Source organism: Pan paniscus, chromosome 12 (genome assembly GCF_029289425.2).
Source record: "Pan paniscus chromosome 12, NHGRI_mPanPan1-v2.0_pri, whole genome shotgun sequence".
Classification (NCBI taxonomy): domain Eukaryota; kingdom Metazoa; phylum Chordata; class Mammalia; order Primates; family Hominidae; genus Pan; species Pan paniscus.
Genome location: NC_073261.2, coordinates 98097074 through 98122352, shown reverse-complemented (window position 1 = coordinate 98122352; position 25279 = coordinate 98097074). Strand labels below are relative to the sequence as shown.

At 52.5% G+C, this 25279-nt stretch overlaps 1 protein-coding gene across 2 annotated transcripts; it reads left to right on the top strand.

Moving 5' to 3' along the window:
* The first annotated feature begins 523 nt into the window (after positions 1–523).
* Positions 524–25077, top strand: FOSL2 (FOS like 2, AP-1 transcription factor subunit). Of its 2 annotated transcripts, none has more exons than XM_034952868.4 (4): positions 524–2125; positions 12507–12758; positions 17159–17266; positions 20322–25077. In XM_034952868.4, the coding sequence occupies exons 1-4, from the start codon at positions 2024–2026 to the stop codon at positions 20838–20840; spliced, it is 981 nt and encodes a 326-aa protein (XP_034808759.1). In that variant the 5' UTR covers positions 524–2023; the 3' UTR covers positions 20841–25077. The 2 variants fall into 2 exon arrangements, with proteins under 2 accessions (XP_034808759.1, XP_034808758.1); XM_034952867.3 differs by having other exon boundaries at positions 1162–2125; positions 20271–25077.
* Positions 25078–25279: the final 202 nt, after the last annotated feature.

The following is a 25279-nucleotide window of genomic DNA, read 5'->3' as shown; positions in this document are numbered from 1 at the left end:
TCACAGCTCGTAAATAGCGTAGCCGGGCGTTCCTGCTCCAAGGTCTGTGCTCTGTACCCTGCGCCGCGCCCCTCCCAGCCCCGCCCAGCGAGGGAGGAGGACCCAAATGTCCGGCAACCCGCGCCCTGAACTTCGCTCCAAAACAGCTGAAGACGACAACGTTGGGGCACACCCTCTCGCTGGCTATTTTTTTTTTAAATTCGTAACAGTCTGGAGTTTGCTTATAAACGCCCGATTACTCTTATTAGATGCGTCCTAATTGCCCGGCGTACAGGGCGGCCGGAATGTCTTGACTGGTTAATTTCATCTTCAAGGCTACTCCTAACGAATTAACTGTAGGACCGAAAACATGAAAAACAAAAAACAAAAAGGGAAGCGGTAGGCAGACCGCCACGGAGGGAAAAATAGGCAGGCCAGCCCCGCCCGGCGCCGTGCCCCGCCAAGACCCGGCCGCAGGGCGGCGCGGGCACCCTGCGCGCCCGCTGCACTCGGCGGCGCCGCGGAGGGCGCCTACGACCGCGCGCAGCCGCGCCCTCCCTGCGAGCGGCTCTGCGCGCCCGGCTCCCGGCCTCCCGGTGGCGCCGCACCGAACCGCCCGTCTCGCCGTCAGGGCTGTGATTATTTTCTAAAATCCGGAGCTGAGACCCGCGCGGCCGCTCTCGGGGCCCCGCCCCGAGCCCCTTCCCAGGGCGGGGGAGAGGCCGCAGCGCACTCGGGAGCGGGCGAGGGAATCCCTCTCCCTCCACGTCACCCGAAAGCGAGGAAACCCGCACTCGCGTCCTCTAACGCAAATGACCATCTTTGGCAACGTGCGCCAATGGAACAGACCAAGGGCGCTGGGCCCGGGGGGTGAGCGGGGGACTGGGGAGGGCCGGGGCTGCCTCGGCGCCCCCGAACCGTGCGTGCCGCCCGCTCCCGCCCGGGCCACCGCCTGGCTTCCTCGCGCGGGGTGCGCGGTTGGCGTCAGCGCGGCCGGGAGCCGGGGCTGGGAGGGGAGAGCTGCGCCCGCCTCCTCCCCTCCCGCGCCTCTTCCTCCTCCGCGGCCTCCTCCCCCCGCCTCCTCGTGCGCTCCTCCCTGCAAGGTGGAGTCTGGGGTTGACGTGAGTGAATCCACATGGTACAGGGCTGGAGAATAAAGAGTGTGAGTTGAACTCGTGCCATTGTAGTGACTCATCTCGGGCAGAGCGCTAGGGCTCCGAGCGAACCAGCGAGCGAGCGAACGAGCGGCGCTCGGCGGGGACAGAAAGAGGGAGAGAGAGAGAGAGAGAGGGAGAGGCGCGGCCGGGCGAGGCGGGCCCGTCCGGGAGCGGGCTCCGGGGAAGGGGTGCAGGTCTGGGCGCCGGAGCGGGGAGCGGGGCCGCGTCCCTCTCAGCGCCAGCTCTACTTGAGCCCCACAAGCCGCTGTCCCCCCTGGCGCGCTCGGGGCCGCGGGACGGGCGCACGCCGCCTTCTCCTAGTCAAGTATCCGAACCGCCCCGAAACTCCGGCGGCGAGTCGGCCACGGGAAGTTTATTCTCCGGCTCCTTTTCTAAAAGGAAAAAACAGAAGTTCTCCCAGCGGACAGCTTTTCTTTCCGCCTTTTTGGCCCTGTCTGAAATCGGGGGTCCCCGGGGCTGGCAGGCCAGGCTCGCTGGGCTCCTAATCTTTTTTTTAATTTCCAATTTTTGATTGGGCCGTGGGTCCCCGCTGAGCTCCGGCTGCGCGCGGGGGCGGGAGGGCGCGCGCAGGGGAGGGACCGAGAGACGCGCCGACTTTTTAGAGGGAGGGATCGGGTGGACAACTGGTCCCGCGGCGCTCGCAGAGCCGGAAAGAAGTGCTGTAAGGGACGCTCGGGGGACGCTGTTCCTGAGGTGTCGCCGCCTCCCTGTCCTCGCCCGCCGCGGTGGGGGAGAAACCCAGGAGCGAAGCCCAGAGCCCGCGGCGCGGCCGGCGGACGAACGAGCGCGCAGCAGCCGGTGCGCGGCCGCGGCGAGGGCGGGGGAAGAAAAACACCCTGTTTCCTCTCCGGCCCCCACCGCGGATCATGTACCAGGATTATCCCGGGAACTTTGACACCTCGTCCCGGGGCAGCAGCGGCTCTCCTGCGCACGCCGAGTCCTACTCCAGCGGCGGCGGCGGCCAGCAGGTAGGTGCGGGCCCCGGTGCACCTGGCGGCGCGGGCGGACCCCTGCCCTCTTCTCGCCGCCACTGCCTCTTTTGCTTTCTTTTCTTTTTCTTGGCGAGAAAATACCTACGGGCCACCGTTGTAAGTTCTGGATTTTCGTCCTCCCCTTCCCCCCCACCCCCTTTTAAACTAGGGGATTGGGGAGTGGGCTTGAAGAGACAACATGCCCTTTTCCTCTCACATTATATTTTACCCAGATAAACTCCTGGAATTGTAGGCCCCCTACCAGGAGCCTGTTACCTCCTTCCAAGAACTACTCCCCCTCCCCCGTGTCTGCCCCCCCCCCACCCCTGCCCCGCGTCTTCTCTCTGGGTGGTGGACAGACAAGAAAATCTTTGCACCCACTGGCACCTCTCGACATCCTGGGACCCTATTCCTTCAGGAAAGCCCTCTTTCTCTCCTCCCCGTTCTCCATCAGTCTTAGCTCCTTTCTGAAAGGGGTTGGGGACCCAGAAACATGGTTGGACTCCTTCAAGTAATCTGGAGCGAGGGCGAGGGCTGCCGCTGTGGGAATCAGGTGCGAAGGTCAGGAAGGAAGAAGCCAGCCTTGGTTGGCTCATGCCGCCTGTGTGCCCCCTGCCTGCCTGCCTGCCCCCCCCCCCCGCCGACCCGTCTTCTGTAAGGATCACGGACAGGAGGCTGCACTGCCCCCCAGGAACGAAGGAGCACCTTGAGGGTCTGGGGGTACCTGGAGCAAGGAGACCGGCAGAGAGAAGAGGGGGTCGGGTGGGGGAAGAGACATCACGCAGGCTCCTGGGTGGTTCTGGAAGCAGAAAACAACTTGTTTCTAAAGCAGCCGGACTGGTTTGCACTGGAGGGATTGTGCGTGTGATCTTTGTGTTTATAAATACCAGGAAGGTGCTGTTGGGGGGGGGGTGCTGATGGCGTGCCTGCCCTCTGCTGCAGCTCCCCCACCCGCTCTGTCTCGAGAGAGAGCTGGGTTAACGCAGGCCCAATACAACATGAAGCCCACCGTGGTCAGCATCTGTGGAGTCTAGCATAGTTGGCTGCAGCAAGGGATGCTCCATAAGGCGGTGGCCTTGGCCTCTAGAAGGGGCTGGGGTGGGCTTCCAGGGAGGGGTGGACTCAGCTGGAAAGAATTTTGGAACGTGGCTCTCTTTTGGATCTGATGGGGGGTCCCTTGTCCCAAAGTGATTCCCTATACCTGGTGAGTCCCCAAAATGGCTTTTCTGCCTTCCCTCTGCCTCCCATGGTGCTCCTATAAGCACCCACAGTAGAGACAGCCTAGTCTGTTCATTGAGGGTGCAGTCAATGCACCCTTCGTAATGAGCACCAAGGTGATGAGTTTAATATCCGAAAAGTTGTTGATTATGTTTGCTTCCCAGCCCCGCTAGTGGTTTGTGTTGAATGTAAACATCATGAGGGAATAGGTTGAAGTCTGTACCCACTCCCTCCGTCTCCCGTTCAACGAACCCCAAACGCCTGTCTGTCTCCTCCTCCCTGAAATCAGGAAGGGATCTTTTGATTTCTTCTCTGTTCTTTTCCCTAATGTGTCTTTGGATCACAATGTGATTCCCCAATGTGATCATTGGAGTATTACAATCTCACTGCCTGGTTTAGCATAGACCCTGGGGCCTGGAGGGAAGTCAGACCGGACATCAGTGCCCCAACTGAATAATCTGTGTCACTAGGGCTTTGAGCCCAGGATGTGAGCGGAGGCAATTCCCGGTTTTGGAAGAAAATCAGACAGGAAACCAGTGCTAGGAAGAAGGAAGAGAACTCAGTCCAGCAGAGTGTAATAGGGCCTCATTACCGAAGCAAAAAGCAGCTGTTGGCTAATTCCTAGCATGCTGTAACACATGAGTGTTTTGCAATTAGCAATAACCAGTGCACGGGGTTTCGCATAGACGCCTGCCCATTCGGCCCGGCAGTGTGTGAGGCGCCTTTCAAACCGGAGGGATTGGCAAGGTAATGCCACTTGAGACAAGTTTCTTGGCCTGTCCGCTCCTTGGTGTGGTGGTGGTTGGGTGGGGGACGAGGAGGAACTGGTGGATTTTTCTGTCATTGCTCCAACTGTGAACAAAATTGTTCTGTGGTCCTAAGGACTGACCTCAGAGGCTTTTGTTCCTCCACAAGTCTATGCTATGACCTTGCCCGATCTTGGGCTCAAGGTAACTTTACTACATACCAGATAAAACCTGTAATCCCTTTATTTCTCTCAGCTTCCTGTACTGGAAGACTTTCCTGGCAGTTAGTGGATGGGCCTTTCTCTTTTATGGCATCTCAGTGGACCGATCCATATGAGACAGTTCTCTGGTTTTTTCTTTGGGGAAGTGAATTTTATTTTTTTCAGCTCTCTCTTTTGGGGGTCCAATATTCCTGATTAGTTTGTTGCCAGTTCTTCAACCCAGAGCTTTCCCGTCCTCTCTAGCTTCATGAAGCTGGATCTTAATACATGGCCATGAGCTCCAGTGACTTTGGGGGTGGGGGGAGCAGACTAGTCTTTGTTACAGCCTCTGTTCTTATATATGGCAGGAACTTGAGGCATGAAAAATATTTCCTGTTCCAGTTATAGTTTTAATCTCAAAGGTTGGTCATTGGTGATTTTGTTTTGTCAGTAACCGTTGCACACACCTCCCCTTCTTAGATTTTTCTTTTTGCTGTTGTTTTTTCTCTCCTAACTTTCCTAGGAAAACATCTCCCAGATATATGCCCTGCCTGGCTGCTTGACTATTACGGTTTCAGGGCCTGAGCATTACGCAATCCAGCCAGTTACACAAACATAGGTCATTTCATAACTTGTTTTCATCAGCTGGGCCCCCTTTTAATGAAAAAACAAAACAAAAACAAGACCTAGAACTTTTCCAAGGCTGCTATTTGTTTCTCAGATAACTTGTGAAAATAAATCAAGGGCAGTATTTCCTTTTTGGAGTTAAGGAATACCAGACTAGCACTCTTCTTCCTCAACCACCCCTTCCCAAGACACACACACACACACACACACACACACACAAACACACACACACACACACACACACACACACACACACACACAAAATTCCCCAGAGTGAACTTTTGCCAACTGTACCAGACTGGGACATTCCTCACATCAAAGAACTTTTACCAGAAATGACTGTGATTCCCAAGCTAGCCTCAATCATACCTCTCTACTGCCCTCTACGGGAAATTTTTAGGAAAACTATCTTGGGAATGTATTTTTCCAGTCCCAGAGAGTGTTAAATTGGTGAGTTTGGAATTCTTAGGATGCTTTTTCTTTTTAATGAGGGACAAATAAATGCCACATATTTAACCGTGGTTAACTAGGAACTGCTTGACTTTGAGTTTCTTTTTTGTTTTCTTCTAAATAAAACCTGGTTAAAAAAGGAGTGCTTTTTCGTTGTGCACAAGTACCCTAGAACTTAAAGTATAATAAAAAAATATAAAAAAAGGAGTGCTTTTTTCTTTTCCTATTTTGATGTCTGTCTATTCATTAGGTTGCCTTCACAGTTTGTTCAAATTCCCAAGGCATGTTTTCCTATGTGCTTATATTAGGAGGGGGCTTGTTCAGTTGGTGGGAATGTGGGAGGCATAGATTAAGGGTCTGGGTGCTTTTTTTTTTCCCCTTGATGTTACAGATGTTGTAGATTAGGATCAAACAAAATGTTATCCCAAGAATTTGTCTGTTCCGCTGATTCTTGATGGTGGAAGTCAGCTTCACTTTTTCATCAAAGGGAATGGGGTGAAATAGCAGTCATGTATTGTCTGAAAGGCATTTGAATTTTCCTATCCAAAACGCTGAGTGCATTTCCACTACCTATTTCTGCTTCTGCCTGTCTTATTATTCAAGGTGAGGGTAAAATTGGGAGACTTGTTTTTTTCTTCTCTATCTTAATACAAACACAGCAGAACTTATTCATCCTTATCACTGTCATCCCCTTCCTTGTTTTTTCCTTGAGGAGACTAAATGCTTATCTGAATGCTGCGGCTATGCTCAGACTCAGAAAGGTTTTGCAGTACCCCCTCTTTTGCAGTTGCTTTCAGCATATTCTTTTGAAAATCCTCCCTACTAACAAATCTTTGTCCTTTGAAGGGTGAATTTGATATTTGGAAATTACCAAAAGCCTCTTTGGAGCCGAGTCTGACATACAAGTCTGGATGATCAGGCTGAGGCCAAAGTGTAGGGTGTGACCCTGTGTCCTGCAGGCCTCTAGAGTCTACCTGGGAGAGCATGCCCACGACAAAGGACACCAAAGCAGGCACCTTTGCCGTCAATAACTTGGATTTTTTTTCTCATTTGTTAGATAGGAATAAAGATACTGGTTGTGAGAATTAAGGAGACGAACGTTCTGGTCTATTTGTTGAAACAAAGAAAAAAATAGCATCATTACTTTGTGGATATGTCTCATCTATGTTGTATGTGGTGTCGTTTGGTGGCCACAGTATTTCAAAATGACAGCAGCTGCCCTGATTGAGGCAAATATATCTGTTCCAAACCCCATCTGGTAATTCTATCCCTTCTCCACTCCCTGGGCCAGAGAGGGAAGGTATAAGATTTCTCCTGGCCCACCTGGTCTCTCGGCCCTGTCCCGTGGCAGTGAGACTTTCCTAGGCTCACCTTCTGGTGGCTTTAATGGAGGATGAGAGGACGTGTCATTCCCATGGAGTACAGAGCTGCCGGGGAGCTGTGGGGGCTCCAAAGGGGCCCACAGACTAGTGGAGTGAATTCCCCAGTGCTTTGGAGTGGCGCTTCTGGCCAAAAGGGCCCTGGCAGGGAAGCAGCTGGGGAGCCTGGACGAGGGCTAAGGCCTTCTCTTTCTGTTTCTTTCCTTCCCTGCTTCTCTTCCCCCTGGCAGGCAGCCAGGTGGAGGAGGATAGAGTAAGTCTTTCAAGGGAACCCAGGAAAGCGTGGAGGCTGAAGGGAGGCGAGTCACCTAAGACAGCGTTTATAAACTGTAACGCTTTGGGAAATCACAACTTATTAGCAACAGTTTCCATTGTGACATAGTGGTATTTCTTCAGAGAGGAATGAAAGGTCAGAGGTCAAAGTGATGTTCAACGCAGAACCTGTGAAGAATGGTTAAATACCTTATGGAAGGCTTTGGGGAACATCCCAGGTTCAGTAAAAATACAGAGTATTTGCGTTAAACTGGACCTCAGTGGGGATGTGATGGGAGGTATGAGACAGATTGTGCCCTTATCCTTTTCTCTTCTTGGGAGCCAATCTTCTAGGATGTTGGAATTGTCCCTTTTCCATCCTGGGAATCTAAAGAAAGGGTTCGTAAAGGGAAAGAACCCAGTCCCTTCCTAGATACACTCAATCATACCTGCTTGCCTGGCAAGGCAGGTTGCAGAGTCCACAGGGCTTCATGGCTTGAATGCTTGATAACCCAGACAAAAATCTATCTGATGGAGAATCGCCTGGCCAAGGGGCTGGGCCAAGAACCCCAACCCTGACTTCCATCTCACATACCAGTTCTGCCCACTCACGAGTCTCTGGGATAAGCCCTCGGCCCCATCCGGGCCTGTAGGGGCCCAAACCCTAGTTCCAATACCTGTCAGCAAAAAGCCATGGGTTTATAGCTGAAGCCAAGGCTCCAGTATAGAGTCTCAGGAGGCAGTTTTCCCAAATCAGCAACTGTTGTGGAGGGAACTTCTCTGACCTGCTGAGGTTTGGTGGCCCTAGAGGGTCCGTGTTTTCGGCCGTCTTTCTCATTGGCAGTGGAAGGAGCACACGCATCCTTCCTAAGCAGCCCGGTGGCACCCTAGCAACAGGGTACAGCAGGGTGATGGGAGTTTCCATGCCCAAAGACCACAAGGCTTGTAAGGGTTTGAACGTCGGCTCAGGGTCTGGAGGTTCAAGCTGATAAGTGAGAGCCCGTCTCCTCGGCTACCTGGGTTGGAGGAACATCTCAGTTCTGACTTTTTGCCTTCTTATTTCCTCTGTATTCGTTTCCCTCCAACCTGAGCATGGGAGATGAGAATGAACCTCTGGGACAGGGGTTGGCAAACTATGTCCTGAGTATTTTTCTAAATAAAATACAGTGGCACAGTCATGCCTATTTGTTTACATGTTATCTAGGGCTGCTTTCGCACTGCAGTGGCAGAATTGAGGTGCAGCCAAGACCGTATAGCCCACCAAGCCTAAAATATTTGCTGTCTGACCCTTCACAGCAAAAGTTTGCTAAACTCTGCTCTAGGAGGTGGATGGGGACCACTATATCCTTTTATAGGCATTTTTGCCCACCCCGCAGTTGACAGGGTGACACAGTGAAATATTTGGAGGCTTTGCCAGGCTGGAATGCTACATAGGCATCCAGCATCTTCAAAGTGTCCTTGAGGAGGACATGTTGGCTACAGAGCCCCAGGCAGCCGAGTGAGGTTTTGGGTTACCTCTCCCGATCCCATCACTCCCAGCACACTCCTGGCATGCATGCAGCAGGTTTGAAACTGCCCTGCAGCCCCCAGCTGAGCAGCTCTATCTTGGTTTGTGTTTAGTGTTAACTCGTCCATAGAGAACCACGATTTATCTCCAGTGTGACATGTGGCTGATTCTCGGGTCTATTGGCATAGAAGAATGCTAGGCTAACTTCTGGGACCACAAACTCCTAACTTCACCTCTTCTCTCCTACCCCAGTGTCTGAATAACACGTTTCTGAATAACATGCTGGGAGTTGAGACAAGACCCATCTGCCAGATCTAATTGAAACTTTTGTGTGTCTCCCAGAGAAGCTCCTCTTGGAGACAAAAGCCTTCTTTATCAGAGCCCCGGGCCCCTCTGGGGATGGGACATTGTTTTCCTTGCAGTTTAGAGCCAGTGTATTATCCAGATGGCTTTGCCTCCTGTCTGAAACAAGGTGTACATGCGTTTCAGAGGCAGTCATTACCTCCTGGCTGGTTTTTATTGCTGTCTTGTTTTGTCTAGACCAAGCTATTGCTGCGAGGAATCTGGCCGATGTATACCGGGGAGCACACACCACGGACCTGCCCTCCAGAGCGGGTGGACTAGAGGGCCTCAGAGGGGCTAATAGGCATCCACTTATTCTGAAGGGGTCTTTGTCCCTCAGCTTTGCTTCAGATTTTCTGCTGGGTTCCCCAAGCCTAAAATGGGAGCACTTTTATTTGTTGGAATGAGGAGTGACTTTCTTAGGTGCTTTCCTAAAAGGAAAGCTGACAGCTTCCCCATGGAGGAGGGGGTCATATCAAACCATTGTGCTGAATGCCTCAGGTGCATTTCAAACCCAGAACCTGGCTTGGGGAGAGAAATGGAATTTAAAAGTTGGGTGCTTCCCAGGAGTGGGAAGCTGGCACTTCTCCCCGGAGCCTCCTGTGCAGAGTACACAGGCACATCTAATGATGATGGTGGTGGTGATGGTGACCTTCCATTGGTTTGGAGTAATGTTTCTCAACCCTGGCTGCACAACAGACTCTCCTTGGGGGTTAAAAAAAAAAAAAGCTTATCAGAGCCCTGCCCCAAACCAATTATTTTAGAGGTCTAATGGCGAGGCTCTGACATTAGTGTGTTTTTTACAAGCTCCTTGGAATATTCTAATGTGTAGCCAGGGTTGAGAACCACTGGCGTGCTTTTATAGCCTGTGATTACAAGTAGCTACTCATTTAATCCTCATGACAGTGCAGTGAGTTTGATGAGTATTCCCCTTTACATCCATGGAATTGAGTCCTTGAGCCCAGGGCAAGGCACTCAGTGGCTAAGCCAGGCCTCAACCCCATGCCTCCTGACCCCGAGTGCAGTGTTGACTCCCCGCCCCTCCCATCCAGCAGCTCAGGAAAAAAATAGCTGTCTGGGACTTGGTGCTTCTACACACACTCAGCCATGCCTGCTGTTCTCACGACTCTGCCTACTCACAGCCCAGCCCCAATTGGCCATTTTTCCTCCTTGAAGATCATTTCCCACTTGGATGCTTTCCTGTTCACTGCACTCTTCCCTCCTTCATATGCACACACCTGCTGCTTTTCAGTCAGCGCCTGATAAAAAGCCCACTTTTCTTTGCCTTCAGAAATGCAACTCAGAATCTATCACCCTGGGCAGCTGTCTTCACGGGATCCCAGAATCCATTGTACTGGGTAACTTTTCTCCAGAATCCTGGAACCCATTGCTCTAGGCAGCTGTCCTCTCGAATCCCAGAATGCATTGCGCTGGGTAACTTTCCTCCAGTATCCCAGAACCCATTGCTCTAGGCAGCTCTCCTCCTGAATCTCAGAATGCATTGCACTGGGTAACTTTCCTCCAGAATCCCAGAAACCATTGTTCTGTGCAACTCTCCTCTTGAATCTCAGAATGCATTGTACTGGGTAACTTTCCTCCAGAATCCCAGAACCCATTGCTCTGTGCAGCTCTCCTCCCGAATCCCAGAATGCATTGTGCTGGGTAACTTTCCTCCAGAATCCCAGAACCCATTGCTCTAGGTGGCTCCCCTCCCAAATCCCAGAATGCATTGCAATGGGTAACTTTCCTCCAGAATCCTAGAACCAATTGCTTTAGGCAGCTCTCCTCCCAAACCCCAGAATCCATTGCACTGGGTAACTTTCCTCCAGAATCCCAGAATCCATTGTGCTGGGCAGCTCTCTTCACTGAAGCCCTTGGCCTGGGCCCCCGAGGTGGCCTGGGAGATGAGGCAGCCGTTCCACCATGCAGACTAGGGTCAGGCAGATAGCAGGGAATTGAGCAAGAAGGGGTCCCCAGCTCTGTCAGCTGTAGTGAGGTACTCTATGTGTTATTTACACAGCAGGAACCCTGATGTTGTGACAAGGCAAAGACAATGGTGGTGCCAGCTTCCATTGCTGCGAATGCTTCTATCCTAGTTGGTCTGATTGGACCAGCATAGGGAGGGTTCTACAGCATCCATGCTAATGATAGTGGGGTTCCATTCGGGGCCAGACAGACCTGTGGTACCTTCTTTGTGAGAGGGGAGGTCTACAGGGGATGACCTGACACTCTGTCTGAGGGCAGTGGGGGTGGATAACCAGCACTTAGGGCTGGATTTTGAGGAAGAAAGAAGCAATGGAAAAGGAGCTTGTATACCACTGTGTTCAGGGGCTCTGGCCTCTTTGTCAGGCTGGACTGGGTTTGAATCCTGACCCCGCTGCTTATTAGCAATGTGGCCTTGGATAAGTTACTTAATCTCACTAAGCCTAAATTTCTGTCCCTAAAATGGAGCTAATGGTCGTTCTTCACTCAGAGGGAGAATTAGTGAGATAATCTAGGTAAGACATGGTGTCTGACATTTAGTAAGTGCCCAGGAAGTGTTGTTAGCTATTGTCATCATCTCACCCAGTTTTTAAGTGGGGAAGAAACTACTTGGAGAAGCTTTATGTGGACACGGGAGTCATCTGAAGATGAAGGTTCACCTGGGTTCCATTAGGGGGACTTGCCTCTGAAGAGCTGGAAGTAGGGGGCTCTTCTCTCCTTCCCGCTTCTTGCAGTTTCCAGTAGCTGCCTTGGAGAAAGGTCAAGACCAGCTGCTAAGGAGCACAGCCCATTTTAGTTTCTATACTCTGTCATCATCTTATATTTTAAATAGAATGCTTCCTGCAGCATGTTCCAGAGAGCTCTGCAACGTGGTCTGGGCATAAATTAAGAAGCAGGGAGAAAACTGCACTAGCAGCACCAGAGTTTCCCACAGAAACATCTGTGAACATAGATCAATGCCTATGTAGCTGGGTAGAGAGACACACTCAGCCAGTCTGCCCCAAGCAAGATGCTGATGATGGGAAGGGAGGAGGGACAAGGACAGCAAGGGATGTCTGGCTGCAAATGCCGCTACTTGTTAGTCTCATGGGTTAGAGGACATCTTTTCACGGACCTGGCTGTGCCCTGATGGAGTCATAGCTCTGTCCTGAACCTCTTTGGAAAGTGACAAAGGCAGACACAGTATGCTCCCTTGGTGATCTTTGTTGGTCCAAGGCTACTGGTGTGCAAATCCCTTCAAGGTGTCCTGAGCTGGTACCCTGAGAAACAGTTGGCAGGCGACTCAGAGGCTTAAAAACCCAGGTGCCACATCCTGCAGATGTGTATCCTGGAGAGCTGCCAAGAGGGCCTGCCGAGTGTGAGTGCTGGGGACCACGTCTATCTTGGAAGTCATTTGGAATAGGACAGTATCCTCACTGAGCCACCTGGGGATGGAGTTCTCAGGACCCCAGTCAGGGAGCAGATCCGACGTGAAGCCCCAGGCATAATTAAGATTCCCCCCTTGATTCCTGGATGCACAGGACTTGTCTAGGCCCACCTGGGGTCCTGACCTTGCCCTTCAAACACTGACCCTGCTCTGTGCTGGTTTTTGCCTCAGCTCTGTTCAATTATTATTAACTATCCTGTTCAGCTTAGTATTTATTGGCTCATTTGTATTTTTTTTCCTCATTTCAGAAATTCCGGGTAGATATGCCTGGCTCAGGCAGTGCATTCATCCCCACCATCAACGCCATCACGACCAGCCAGGACCTGCAGTGGATGGTGCAGCCCACAGTGATCACCTCCATGTCCAACCCGTACCCTCGCTCGCACCCCTACAGCCCCCTGCCGGGCCTGGCCTCTGTCCCTGGACACATGGCCCTCCCAAGACCTGGCGTGATCAAGACCATTGGCACCACCGTGGGCCGCAGGAGGAGAGATGAGCAGGTACAGCTCAGACCAGTGGGAAGGAGCCACGTCAGTGGCTTTCAGAGCCCCAGAAACACAGAACGGGTTTCTCCAGACTGGGAGGGTTAATGTTCTGAGAGCAGGGGAGACAAGGGAGCTAGGGGTTGAAGAGCACGTCATCCCCCTTACTGGAGGCCGAGCTGGAGAGCCAAGACTCAGGCTGGCTCTGTCATCTCGCTTATGTCCCGTAGAATCTCTGAGTCTCACTTTCCTCAGCCACAAAATGGGGATCATGGTCCCTGCAAGCCAGGACTTGGCTACAGATGGGAAGGACCATTACGACCTGCCCACAGCAGGATCCTTCTCTGATCCTTGGCAAAAGGGCCATGGGACAAGCAGCCAATGAACCCTGGCTGTGAGCTTTTTAGGATTATCCCTTAGCTGTCTCCCAGGGTCTAGTGCAGGCCAGGCACCCAGCAGACCTACGGGGTCAAGCTCTGGGTCGGTACTGCCCACGACTTCCCATTCCTCCTCAGTGTTCTAGGCCTCCAACTTGGAGCAGGAGCCCATTTCAAGGGCCTGGAATGCATGTTCCAGAGGTGCAGTAACTCTGGGGCCTTAGGAGTCTGTTCAGTGGCATGGACAGGAGGATGAGGCAGGGGAGGCCAGACATCAGCCCTTTTCTCTTCAAGGGGCTCAGCTTTGAGAAAGAATTAACCTGGCTGGGGAGGGAAGCCAGAAAATGGGGAAGGGGGGCTCTGCTATTTAGGCAGCACCTACCTAGTACTCAAGAGGCTCATTGCCTGGATCAGCAGTAAGCCAGGGCAGTGCCAAGTTCCCTGGTCTTGGAAAGGGAAATCAGAATCATGCATAATTCCAGAAAGAATGGGATAAAGCCTCAGAGAGCCCCATCTCTCCCCCATGTCAGATGATACAAGCAAGGGCCAGACATACCTGTGTGTGGCCACTCGGCCAGTGAGTGGGGAAGTCTGGGCTAGATCCCAGTTCCCTGGACCCCCTATGCAGTATTCTTTCTCCAAGGCTATGCCACCCTGAGCCCAGGGAAGGGAAAAATACTTTAGCAGTGGAATCCCTTTTTCAAATGAATTGTTATCCTGGGAAACTATTCCAGTGACAGCCTTGGAACCCTTCTTCATTTCAACCACTGTCCATCTTCACCCTGTGATCCCCAGGGCCACAATGTTCCAATATACGGACCTTTCAAACATGGTTCCCGGTGGATCAGGGTAGATCCAGACCCCAGGATACTTGGAATTACAGGGATCACCACACCAAGAAACTGGAAGCTTTCTCAGGAGCTCTGCTCCTGCGAGGACAAAGCTGGGTCTTGTATCCACTACTTGTTGGTTTGTTCTGTTAATGGCAGAACCACGGTGCAGAGCCACTTGGGGAGGTGTGTCTGCTAGACACTGTAATGGATTCACAGCTGCATGTTGGGCCTCTGCTGCTGGAGCAAGTGGCCAGTATCCTCCTCACAGTTGCTTTCTATAATTGCAGTTGTAAATATTGCAGTAGCCATGCTTGTAAGGACCTTTATAAATAGGCTTCCTTCATGGAATCCAAGGTGCAAAGCCTTATACTCACTGATGAGCTGGACTCTTCTGGGATATAAGTGATCCTGAGTGAGAGCCAGGCTTGCCAGGTACTCTCTGGGGCTAGCAGGACCACAAAGCCTGAGGATGTGCTGAATGCTCTCCATTCTCTCTTTTTTTTTTTTTTTTTTTTTTCTTTTTGAGATGGAGTCCTGCTCTATCGCTCAGGCTAGAGTGCAGTGGCACGATCTCGGCTCACTACAACCTCCTCCACCTCCCCAGTTCAAGCAATTCTCCTGCCTCAGCCTCCTGAGTAGCTGGGATTACAGGCATGCACCACCATGCCTGGCTAATTTTTTTTGTACTTTTAGTAGAGATGGAATTTTGCCATGTTGGCTAGGCTGGTCTCGAACTCCTGACCTCAGGTGATCCGCCCGCCTCAGCTTCTCAAAGTGTTGGGATTACAGGCGTGAGCCACCACGCCCGACCACGCTCTCCATTCTCTTCTGGGCCTACCTCACACCAAATTTAGAAATTTGTATCCAGAGGGACTTTGGAGACCATCTTTTCTCATTCTCCCTTTATACCCATTTTATAGACAAGGAAATGGAGACCCAGAAAGGTGAAGGGCCCTGTTAGAGTCTCACAGTGAATTAGTAGCAGAGCCAGCACTGGAACCCACTTCTCCTGACCTTTGGCCCTGTGGTTTTCCCACCACACCACCTAGGCGTGCCTCATACAATCTGTCTGGAGAGTTTCCTTCCTTTTTTGAGAGGGAGGGAGAGAACAAGGAGCATTTCATCCCACATCAGTTGGGAATTCACACATCTCCCAGCAGCTTTAAGGAAGCCTGGGCAGTGGCAGCCTAGAACTTTGGCTGTTCAGGTTCCCAGCCCTCAGGGCTTTGCTCTGAAGCTTACTCCGGCCGTCCCCAGCCTCCCCCAGCCTCCCTGCTAGGGAGGAGCCTGCCTCCGGAGCCGGCCTGGTGCCTCTTAGGCCTCCTCTTGGGAGGTTCCCTCTGTGCCCTGTGGCGGCGACTCTGAGGAGGTGGGGAGGGGAGGGTGTGTGTGGCTTGTGGGTGGGTACATGGTGCTGCTGACACACTCAAGCTGGAACCATGTTGATCTCACCGCCCCTGAACACTTCCTATGTCGACAGCTCCCACAAGTTGCCCCACACCTCACCAGTCACGGGAGAGACTTTTAGGTCAGTCAGGAGGCCAAAAGTTGTCCAGAAGCAGCCAAGGGGGAAGGAGGGCTTGAACTGGGTCAAGGCCAGCCTCCTTCTTTTCTGCCCCTCATTAGCGAGGGATCTAGGGGGCTTCCTGGGCCTTAAGGGGAGCCCCGGTGGCCCTTTCAGTGGTGAGCCCTAAACCCAGGCCTGCAGCAGGGCCATAAGGCTTTCTTGGCAATTCTGCTGGGCTCAAGACAAGACAGGTTTAGGAGCAGGAAGTATCCAGGGCCTTGGCCAAATGGCCTCATGACCTCAGCCGGGCTGTGGACTCCCCTCTGTGTGACAGGCATGGGATTGTCCTCTCTGGTGCTGTGATAATTGTCCTCTCTTTGCTGTTCAAAACATCACAGCAACAGACCTCCAGGGCTAAAGGGAGCATTGTGGGACTCTGACTTGGACCCAACCAGGACAGTGGCTCTTTCCTTCACGGGGTGACCTGAAATCCAGGCAGTATCCCTCCTTGGGGTAGCTTCTCCCTGCTCCTCCAAAAGTAGCTTTGATTTTGCCCCCAGGTGTCCTGTGAGAGCTGACCCAGGTCTTATTCCCCTTGAGATCTTCTAAGCTCCTAGTGTAGCACCAGGCACTTAGTAGGTGTGCAGTCAATGTTTGATAACTGAATGGGTGGGCTTTCCCTTTGTGTTGCTTTCTGCTTTGGCCCACAGCCGTCTCCTTGTGTCACCTCTGCCTGAGAGAGGCATTGGGGTCACAGCTCTGCAGGGCTCTGTGGAACCAGAGCATTTGCCCTGCTCAGTAGAGCAGAGTTCATGCTTTCTGGTATGAGTGACAGATTCCTAACTGTGTCACTGGAAGAAGCTAGATCCTAAGCTCTTTGCAGGGGAATCTTCCTTTGTTTGGTTCGCAGATAAATCCCAAGCCCCTAGAACTTCATCTTGCACATGGAACCAGGTACTCACTTGTTGAGTGGACAGATATGGTGGGCAGCAGGATTTTACCTGCTGGGGGCTCCTCTTCCTTTTGCATGTCCTGTCCAACTTAGCACTGTACCAGGCATGTGGGGGAGTACCTGGGGTTGAACCGTGAGCAGCTGGCACCCTGGGATTGGCAGAGGAAATCGGGAGTGGAGTGGCACTCTTGGCCCTCCCATCAGCAACATAACATTCCCCCCTGGGTGGTTCTTAACCTGTGTGGGGACTCCAGGCCCAGCTACTTAACAAAATGGGGATAATGAGGCTTGCAGAGCAGGCAGAGTGATGGGAGGAGTAATTAGCCAGGGTTTGGAAGAAGCTGCTTAAGTGGGTGGGGCCACACCTGGCTGGCAGGAGGGGACTCTTGGAGAAGCATTCCCAGCTCCTTCTCTCTGGCCTGAGCACTGAATCAGGGCTGATGTGATAGGTGCTGCCATCATGCCTGGGCCAGTGAATCTCTGACCCATTGCTGTCCTGTTTAAACATGGACTTTAAACTTGGACATCACCTTCTGGGGCAGATTCAGCTCAAAAGAGCCCTCCCAGGCAGCCAGACATCAGGGATCCACATGTTCTGGGGCCTCTGAGTCCAGCCATGCTCCTCTTGCCCTTCCTCCTCCTTTCTCCATTTCCAGAAGGGCTTCTTGCCTTACTTAAAATACAGTTTTAAAAAAGTACTGTGAACCATTGTCTCTGTTCTAATCATGATCCTTGGCTTTGGCCTCTAGCTGTCTCCTGAAGAGGAGGAGAAGCGTCGCATCCGGCGGGAGAGGAACAAGCTGGCTGCAGCCAAGTGCCGGAACCGACGCCGGGAGCTGACAGAGAAGCTGCAGGCGGTGAGGAACTCTGCGTAGGGTGGGAGCACCTCTGGGTGGGCTGGAGTGAGAGCCCCGGGGGTCCTGATCCTCTCTCCCACAGCTGTCTCCTTACCCACAAGTGCCCTACAGATGAGTCAGTGGAGATAGAGCTTTCCTTCCTTTGGACACATGGGTCAGCATTGTGTTGATTGAAAAGAGAGAGAGAGAGGGAGGTGGCGTTTAGCACCAGCCAGGGCCCAGAGGGAAGAAATGAACAACCTTCTGTGGGGGTGCTAGCCACGGTTTTTACGCAGCACCTGAGTGTTCTCTGCTCACAGAACTGTGGGGGCTCCTGGGTGAGGGATGATGGAGGGTGGGAGCCAGGGCAGGTCCAGACCTGCCCCATCCAGGGCTGCTTCCCAAGGTTCCAGCCACTCCCATGCCTGCCGCCATCAGGAGTGGCCCAGCCTGGCCTTCTGGGTTGGGCCAGGGAGAAGTCTTGATGGAGATAGGTCACGTGGCAGCCGGGTTGTATTTCCTTGGGGTTTTCTCATTTCCTTTATGGGCAGGCGGGTTCCCCACCTCTATCATGAACTCAGAGCTGTGGCCATGGTACCGCATGCTGCTCTTGTGAGTCACTCTCCCGTGCCGCCTAATTGCCCAGACCTGGGGACCCGCAGCCCTGCCCTTCCCTCTGTTAAGCTTGACCTGACCAACGTCACGTAACTCCCTTCAGAGCCTGGCCCTGCAGGAGGGGCCATGTGCTGTGTGGAGGAAGCCCCGAGCCAGGGTTGACTCTCCCCAGTGGAATGCTTTCAGAGTGAGGAGATGAGAGAGACTCTGTCAGTGGTCCTCACAGTGACTGCCCAGGATGGGGCTTTGGAAAACATCCCCTCACACTTTTTTGTTATTATAATTTTTTTGAGATGGAGTTTTGCTCTTGTCGCCCAGGCTGGAGTGCAGTGGAACGATCTCAGCTCACTGCAACCTCTGCCTCTTGGGTTCAAGCCATTCTCCTGCCTCAGCCTCCCAACTAGCGGGGATTACAGGTGCCTGCCACCATGCCCGGCTAATTTTTGTATTTTTAGTAGAGACAGGGTTTCACCATGTTGGCTAGGCTGGTCTCGAACTCCTGACCTCGGGAGGCCTGCCTTGGCCTCCCAGAGTGCTGGGATTACAGGCGTGAGCCACCGTGCCTGGCCCATCCCCTCACTTGAGTTAATGTTTCCAGGTACTATCCACCCGCTTAGGCTTGTCTTTCTCTGTCCTGCAGCCCTCACTCTGGGGTGTTGAATGAATTGAATTGCGTGAATTCTGTGATGCCCGTAGTAATGTCCCTCGGAGGTGTTAGAGCCGGGGAGGATGAGTGGGAATTCTTCATTCCCAGGTGAGGCAGATCCACAATCCGCTTCCTCAGCGGGCCCTCCCACCACTAACCTTTCTCTGATTGGCACTTCAAGGAGCTGTGCCCCATGTGGCGCTCCTCACCACCCGCCTCAGAATAGCCCTGCCCCCTGAGGCTCCTCTACTTTCCTTCCCTCCTCCCAGAGGCCTCACACCCTACTCCCCTGCCTCCCCCACCTCCCCCGCCCTCTGACCCAGCCACCCAGGCCCCTGAGCCACATCCTCCACAGGAAGCCTCTCAGAAGCTCATGACGTTCGTCAGACCCTTGAGACAGACGGAAACTGTTTTTCACTCCGGAATATGCTGTCCTCTGCTGAACGAAGCCCTTGCCCGTATGTCCTCACTGATGAACAGGAATCCATGTTAGGGAAAACGTGGGGAGGAGGCTGGTGACACACACCTCTTCCCCTCCCACAGCGGCTCCTCCACGTGCACTTGCTCGCTTCTGCTTCTCTGGCTGGGGATGAAAGAAGGGGGCTGAGGTCCTCGCGGGGTGACCCTGGCATCCTCACACGCCCTCTCGGGCTGTCACGTTACTTCTGTGTCAAGCGTGGTGGCTGAACCAAATGTTCTCTGAGGGTTCTGGGAGTCCTGAAATATGTGCTTAAGAAATTGGAGCAAAAGGCCAGGCGCCGTGGCTCATGCCTGTAATCCCAGCACTTTGGGAGGCTGAGGCGGGTGGATCACCTGAGGTCAGAAGTTCAAGACCAGCCTGGTCGATGTGGTGAAACCCCATCTCTATGAAAAATACAAAATTAGCCGGGTGTGGTGGCAGGTGCCTGTAGTCTCAGCTACTCAGGAGGCTGAGACTGGAGAATAGCTTGAACCCGGGAGGCAGAGGCTGCAGTGAGCCAAGATCATGCCACTGCACTCCAGCCTGGGTAAGACAGAGCGAGACTCTGTCTCAAAAAAAAAAAAAAAAAAAAAGAAATTGGAGTGAAAAAAGGGAGGAGGAGAGGCTGTGATAATCCCACAGGGATTTGCTGAGCACTTCTGAGAAGCCAGGCACTGTTCTAGGTGCTAGGGATACAGGAGTGTGCATGACAAAGTCTCCACTCTCTAGCAGCCTAGGGCTTAGCGTTTATCCATCCACAGGTGGGCTGGCATGGGGTTGGGGAGTAAGAGAAGGAGAGAGGTGGGTAGAGCTGTGTTCCGTGCCCCCTTCTCCATGCAGATCTCTGCAGTACTCACCCCTCAGGGGTACCGAGGGGGCAGTCCTGGCACCAAGGCCATAGAACATAGACCCTGGAGTCAGATACATTGGGAATCAAATCTGGGCTACCCCACCTGCTAGCTCGGTGACTTTGGAAAATTAACAGAACCCCTCTGAACCTCAGTTTCCTCATCTGCAAAATGGGGCGATGATAACATCTGCTTCCAAAAAACTCCTGGAAGATTGAATGAGATCATCTCTGAAATGCTTAACACCGTGCCCTGCACAAAGTAGGTGCTGGGTTATGGCAGCTGCAGTTGTTGTCTTACCCCCTCTCCAAGCTGACTTTCCTTCTTTGGAAATGAAAGGAATCTTGAGCCTCCAGGTGACTGAGAGACTCAGACCAGCGGGGTCTGTGGTTAGGTGTGTGAGCCTCTGCTCTCACAGTGTCTGAGAACATTACTGGTTTTCTCTTTCCTGCCTAGATTGGTCCCTGGCAGGTTGCTGTCCCTCACATCCCTCTCTTTCCGTGGCAGGAGACAGAGGAGCTGGAGGAGGAGAAGTCAGGCCTGCAGAAGGAGATTGCTGAGCTGCAGAAGGAGAAGGAGAAGCTGGAGTTCATGTTGGTGGCTCACGGCCCAGTGTGCAAGATTAGCCCCGAGGAGCGCCGATCGCCCCCAGCCCCTGGGCTACAGCCCATGCGCAGTGGGGGTGGCTCGGTGGGCGCTGTAGTGGTGAAACAGGAGCCCCTGGAAGAGGACAGCCCCTCGTCCTCGTCGGCGGGGCTGGACAAGGCCCAGCGCTCTGTCATCAAGCCCATCAGCATTGCTGGGGGCTTCTACGGCGAGGAGCCCTTGCACACCCCCATCGTGGTGACCTCCACACCTGCTGTCACTCCGGGCACCTCGAACCTCGTCTTCACCTATCCTAGCGTCCTGGAGCAGGAGTCGCCCGCATCTCCCTCCGAATCCTGCTCCAAGGCTCACCGCAGAAGCAGTAGCAGCGGGGACCAATCATCAGACTCCTTGAACTCCCCCACTCTGCTGGCTCTGTAACCCAGTGCACCTCCCTCCCCAGCTCCGGAGGGGGTCCTCCTCGCTCCTCCTTCCCAGGGACCAGCACCTTCAAGCGCTCCAGGGCCGTGAGGGCAAGAGGGGGACCTGCCAGGGAGCTTCCTGGCTCTGGGGGACCCAGGTGGGACTTAGCAGTGAGTATTGGAAGACTTGGGTTGATCTCTTAGAAGCCATGGGACCTCCTCCCTCATTCATCTTGCAAGCAAATCCCATTTCTTGAAAAGCCTTGGAGAACTCGGTTTCGTAGACTTGGACATCTCTCTGGCTTCTGAAGAGCCTGAAGCTGGCCTGGACCATTCCTGTCCCTTTGTTACCATACTGTCTCTGGAGTGATGGTGTCCTTCCCTGCCCCACCACGCATGCTCAGTGCCTTTTGGTTTTACCTTCCCTCGACTTGACCCTTCCCTCCCCCAGTGTCAGTTTCACTCCCTCTTGGTTTTTATCAAATTTGCCATGACATTTCATCTGGGTGGTCTGAATATTAAAGCTCTTCATTTCTGGAGATGGGGCAGCAGGTGACTCTTCTGCTGGGGCTGACTTGTCCAGAAGGGGACAAAGTGCAATACAGAGCCTTCCCTACCCTGACGCCTCCCAGTCATCATCTCCAGAACTCCCAGCGGGGCTCCCTGAGCTCTCAAGGAGATGCTGCCATCACTGGGAGGCTCAGAGGACCCTTCCTGCCCACCTTCGGAGACGGCTTCTGGAGGAACGGCTTGGCCAGAAGACAGGGTGTGAGTGAGACAGTGGGGCACAGGTTGGGTTTGCCAAACGCCTAATTACCAGGCCAGGAATCATGCCAACAAAGCCACATGGGTGTCCTAGCCAGCTTCCCTTCACCTGGTGTCTTGAGTAGGGCATCTCCTGTAATTACTGCCTTGCCATTCTGCCCCTGGACCCTTCTCTCCGGACCAGGGAGGCATCCCTCCCTAGGAGCCACACATTATACTCCAAGTCCCTGCCGGGCTCCGCCTTTCCCCCACCCTGGCTCTCAGGGTGACGCCACCCACAGAGATTTAATGAACGTGGGCCTGGACCTTCCCCAGATGCTGCCAGGCAGCCCCTCCCCAAGCCTCAAAGAAGCATTTGCCGAGGATGGAGAGGCAGGGGAGGGAGGCGGGAGGCCGTCACTGGAGAGGCGTCTGCAGCAGCTGCTGCCCCAGTACCCGCTCAGCCTGTCCTGGCTGCTCACCTCCCCGCAGGGCACTGGGCCTTTCCTGCCCTCTGTGGTCATCTGCCACCTGCTGGATCAAGTGCTTTCTCTTTTACACTCCCCTGTCCCCACCCCAGTGCGCTCTTCTGGCCCAGGCAGCAAGCAAGCTGTGAGCAGCTGGCCTGAGCTGTCGCTGTGGCTTGTGGCTCATGCGCCATTCCTGGTTGTCTGTTGAATCTTTCTGGCTGCTGGAATTGGAGATAGGATGTTTTGCTTCCCACTGCAGGAGAGCTGCCCCCTTTCACGGGGTTGGGGAAGGGTCCCCCTGACCTCCAGCAGGAGCACAGCTCAGCAGGGTCCCTGATGCCCACCCCTCTGAGCCTTTTCTCCCCAGGGTATGGCTCCTGCTGAGTTTCTTGTCCGGCAGGGCCTTGACAGGAATCCAGGGAGTAGCTCCTGGCCAGAACCAGCCTCTGCGGGGCTTGTGCTCTGCAAAGACTCTGCTGCTGGGGATTCAGCTCTAGAGGTCACAGTATCCTCGTTTGAAAGATCAATTAAGATCCCCCGTGGAGAAAGCAGTGACACATTCACACAGCTGTTCCCTCGCATGTTATTTCATGAACATGACCTGTTTTCGTGCACTAGACACACAGAGTGGAACAGCTGTATGCTTAAAGTACATGGGCCAGTGGGACTGGAAGTGACCTGTACAAGTGATGCAGAAAGGAGGGTTTCAAAGAAAAAGGATTTTGTTTAAAATACTTTAAAAATGTTATTTCCTGCATCCCTTGGCTGTGATGCCCCTCTCCCGGTTTCCCAGGGGCTCTGGGAGGGACCCTTCTAAGAAGATTGGGCAGTTGGGTTTCTGGCTTGAGATGAATCCCAGCAGCAGAGTGAGCCAGGAGTAGCAGGAGATGGGCAAAGAAAACTGGGGTGCACTCAGCTCTCACAGGGGTAATCATCTCAAGTGGTATTTGTAGCCAAGTAGGAGCTATTTTCTTTTTTGTGCATATAGATATTTCTTAAATGAAGCTGCTTTCTTGTCTTTTATTTCTAAAAGCCCCCTTATACCCCACTTTGTGCAGCAAAGATCCCCGTGCAGGTCACAGCCTGATTTGTGGCCAGGCTGGACAAATTCCTGAGGCACAACTTGGCTTCAGTTCAGATTTCAAGCTGTGTTGGTGTTGGGACCAGCAGAAGGCAAACGTCCAGCCAACACACAGGACTGTAAGAGGACTCTGAGCTACGTTCCCTGTGAAGACCCCCAGGCTTTGTCATAGGAGGTCGTTCAGCTTCCCCAAAGTCAGAGGTGATTTGATTTGGGGAAGACTGAATATTCACACCTAAGTCGTGAGCATATCCTGAGTTTTACTTCCTTATGGCTTGCCCTCCAAGTTCTCTCTCTCATACACACACACACCCTTGCTCCAGAATCACCAGACACCTCCATGGCTCCAGCTATGGGAACAGCTGCATTGGGGCTGCCTTTCTGTTTGGCTTAGGAACTTCTGTGCTTCTCGTGGCTCCACTCGCGAGGCAGCTCGGAGGTGTGGACTCCGATTGGGCTGCAGGCAGCTCTGGGACGGCACAGGGCGGGCGCTCTGATCAGCTCGTGTAAAACACACCGTCTTCTTGGCCTCCTGGCCGGTCTTTCTGCGAATAGTCCTCTCCCTGGCCAGTTGAATGGGGGAAGCTGCTGGCACAGGAAGGAGAGGAGATCCCAGCTGAGGCTTAGGAAATTGCTGGAGCCGGCTCCAAGCAGAGAATTCACTGGGGAGGTTTTCAGAGTCAAACATCATTCTGCCTGTGTTGGGGGCCAGGTGTGTCACACAAGCATCTCAAAGTCAAAAGCCGTCTGGGGCTGCTGCTTCTCTTTCTCAGGCTTTGGGGAAAGGAATCTCCCTCTCCTCTCCCTTGATTCCAAGTGTGGTTGAATTGTCTGGAGCACTGGGACTTTTTTTCTCTTTTCCTTGATGGACCAACAGTGCAAATGCAATCTCGCCATTTAACTTTCAGGTCGATTTCCTTTCCTGATCAGACATCTTTGTGCCCCCTTTAGGAAGGAAAAGAATACACCTACTATGTGCCAGGCACTGTGTTAGGCGCTTTTATATAGATCCTCCTTAGGATGAGACTAAGGGATGAGGACATCTCTTTATAAAAGGCCCCTAAGTAATGGATAAACAGAAACGCTTAGAGGTGAGAAGGTCTGTCTTCAAGATCCAAGGTAAGATTGCCTTCAGTCTGATGTTTGTTCTCAAGGACTTATCCCCTACAATATTCTTCCACTCCATACTTCTCCTTCTACCCCACCATGTGCTCCCGTGCACTCCTCAGATGGTCAGAGGGGTAACCCAAGTCCTTACAGAATTTGGGGACCAATAGAATATGTGATGTGTGAATATTCTTTAAAAAACTTAAGGAGTCTTTGCTACCTTCTGCTTGTTGAGTTGTTTTGGCATTCATAAAAAAAAGCCAGCATCTCACTATTTATTGACAGGTTGGGCTGTGTGTGTGCGCATGTGTGTATACATTTCCAGGCGTGCCTGTGTCCTATAGCTTTTTAAAAGGAAACCTAGTCATCCCACTATGAATCTGGCATCTTCTTATGCTTCTAGTGTTTTGGCCATACATCAACCAAGGGGTTTAATTTATCCAATGCTTGACGACATGTTCAGGAGGGGCTGGATCAAATTTTGAGAGGGTTATGGGAAAGGGAGGGGGAGAAGAAATTGACATTTATTTTATTATTTATTTTAAATGTTTACATCTTCTTTATGTTGTATCAAGCCTGAATAGAAACTGATAGCATTAAAATACTCCGTTCCTCTCTCTCTTCTCGCTTCCTTTTTTTTTTTTTAATTTAGGATAACACATTTTTGTTTCTAAAGTGATTTGTGATTTGTGCTGTATAAACTGTATAAAAGGTTCTGTTTTTAAAGGTGGATTTTCATTCCTCTGGGGACAGTGGTCGCCAAGACATCTACATTGTAAGAGAACACAGTGGAAGATCCTGTCCTGATTCTCAAAAATTATTTTCTCTGTATGATTAAAAGTTTATTCCATTTATTTTAGTTTGTGTTTACTTGATTTTGAGGAAGAAAATATTTGACTTTGTGTAAAGAGTAGGGTATCAGGGTGTCTTTTCTGCCGTGGGAGATGTGTATATATATAGTATTTTGGTGTATAGTAGAAAATAAGCTTTGTGCATCTGTATTTGAGATATGTTAATGATGTGGAGTAAAGTCAGCTGTAAGACTCTGGAGGCAAA

Bases quoted from the DNA above. Each gene is read 5' to 3' on its own strand.
- FOSL2 (XM_034952867.3), top strand. From the start codon at position 2,024: ATGTACCAGGATTATCCCGGGAACTTTGACACCTCGTCCCGGGGCAGC. The intron at 12,759-17,158 runs GTACAGCTCAGA...TTTGGCCTCTAG, and splicing joins GCAGGAGGAGAGATGAGCAG to CTGTCTCCTGAAGAGGAGGA. The intron at 17,267-20,270 runs GTGAGGAACTCT...TTTCCTGCCTAG, and splicing joins TGACAGAGAAGCTGCAGGCG to ATTGGTCCCTGGCAGGTTGC.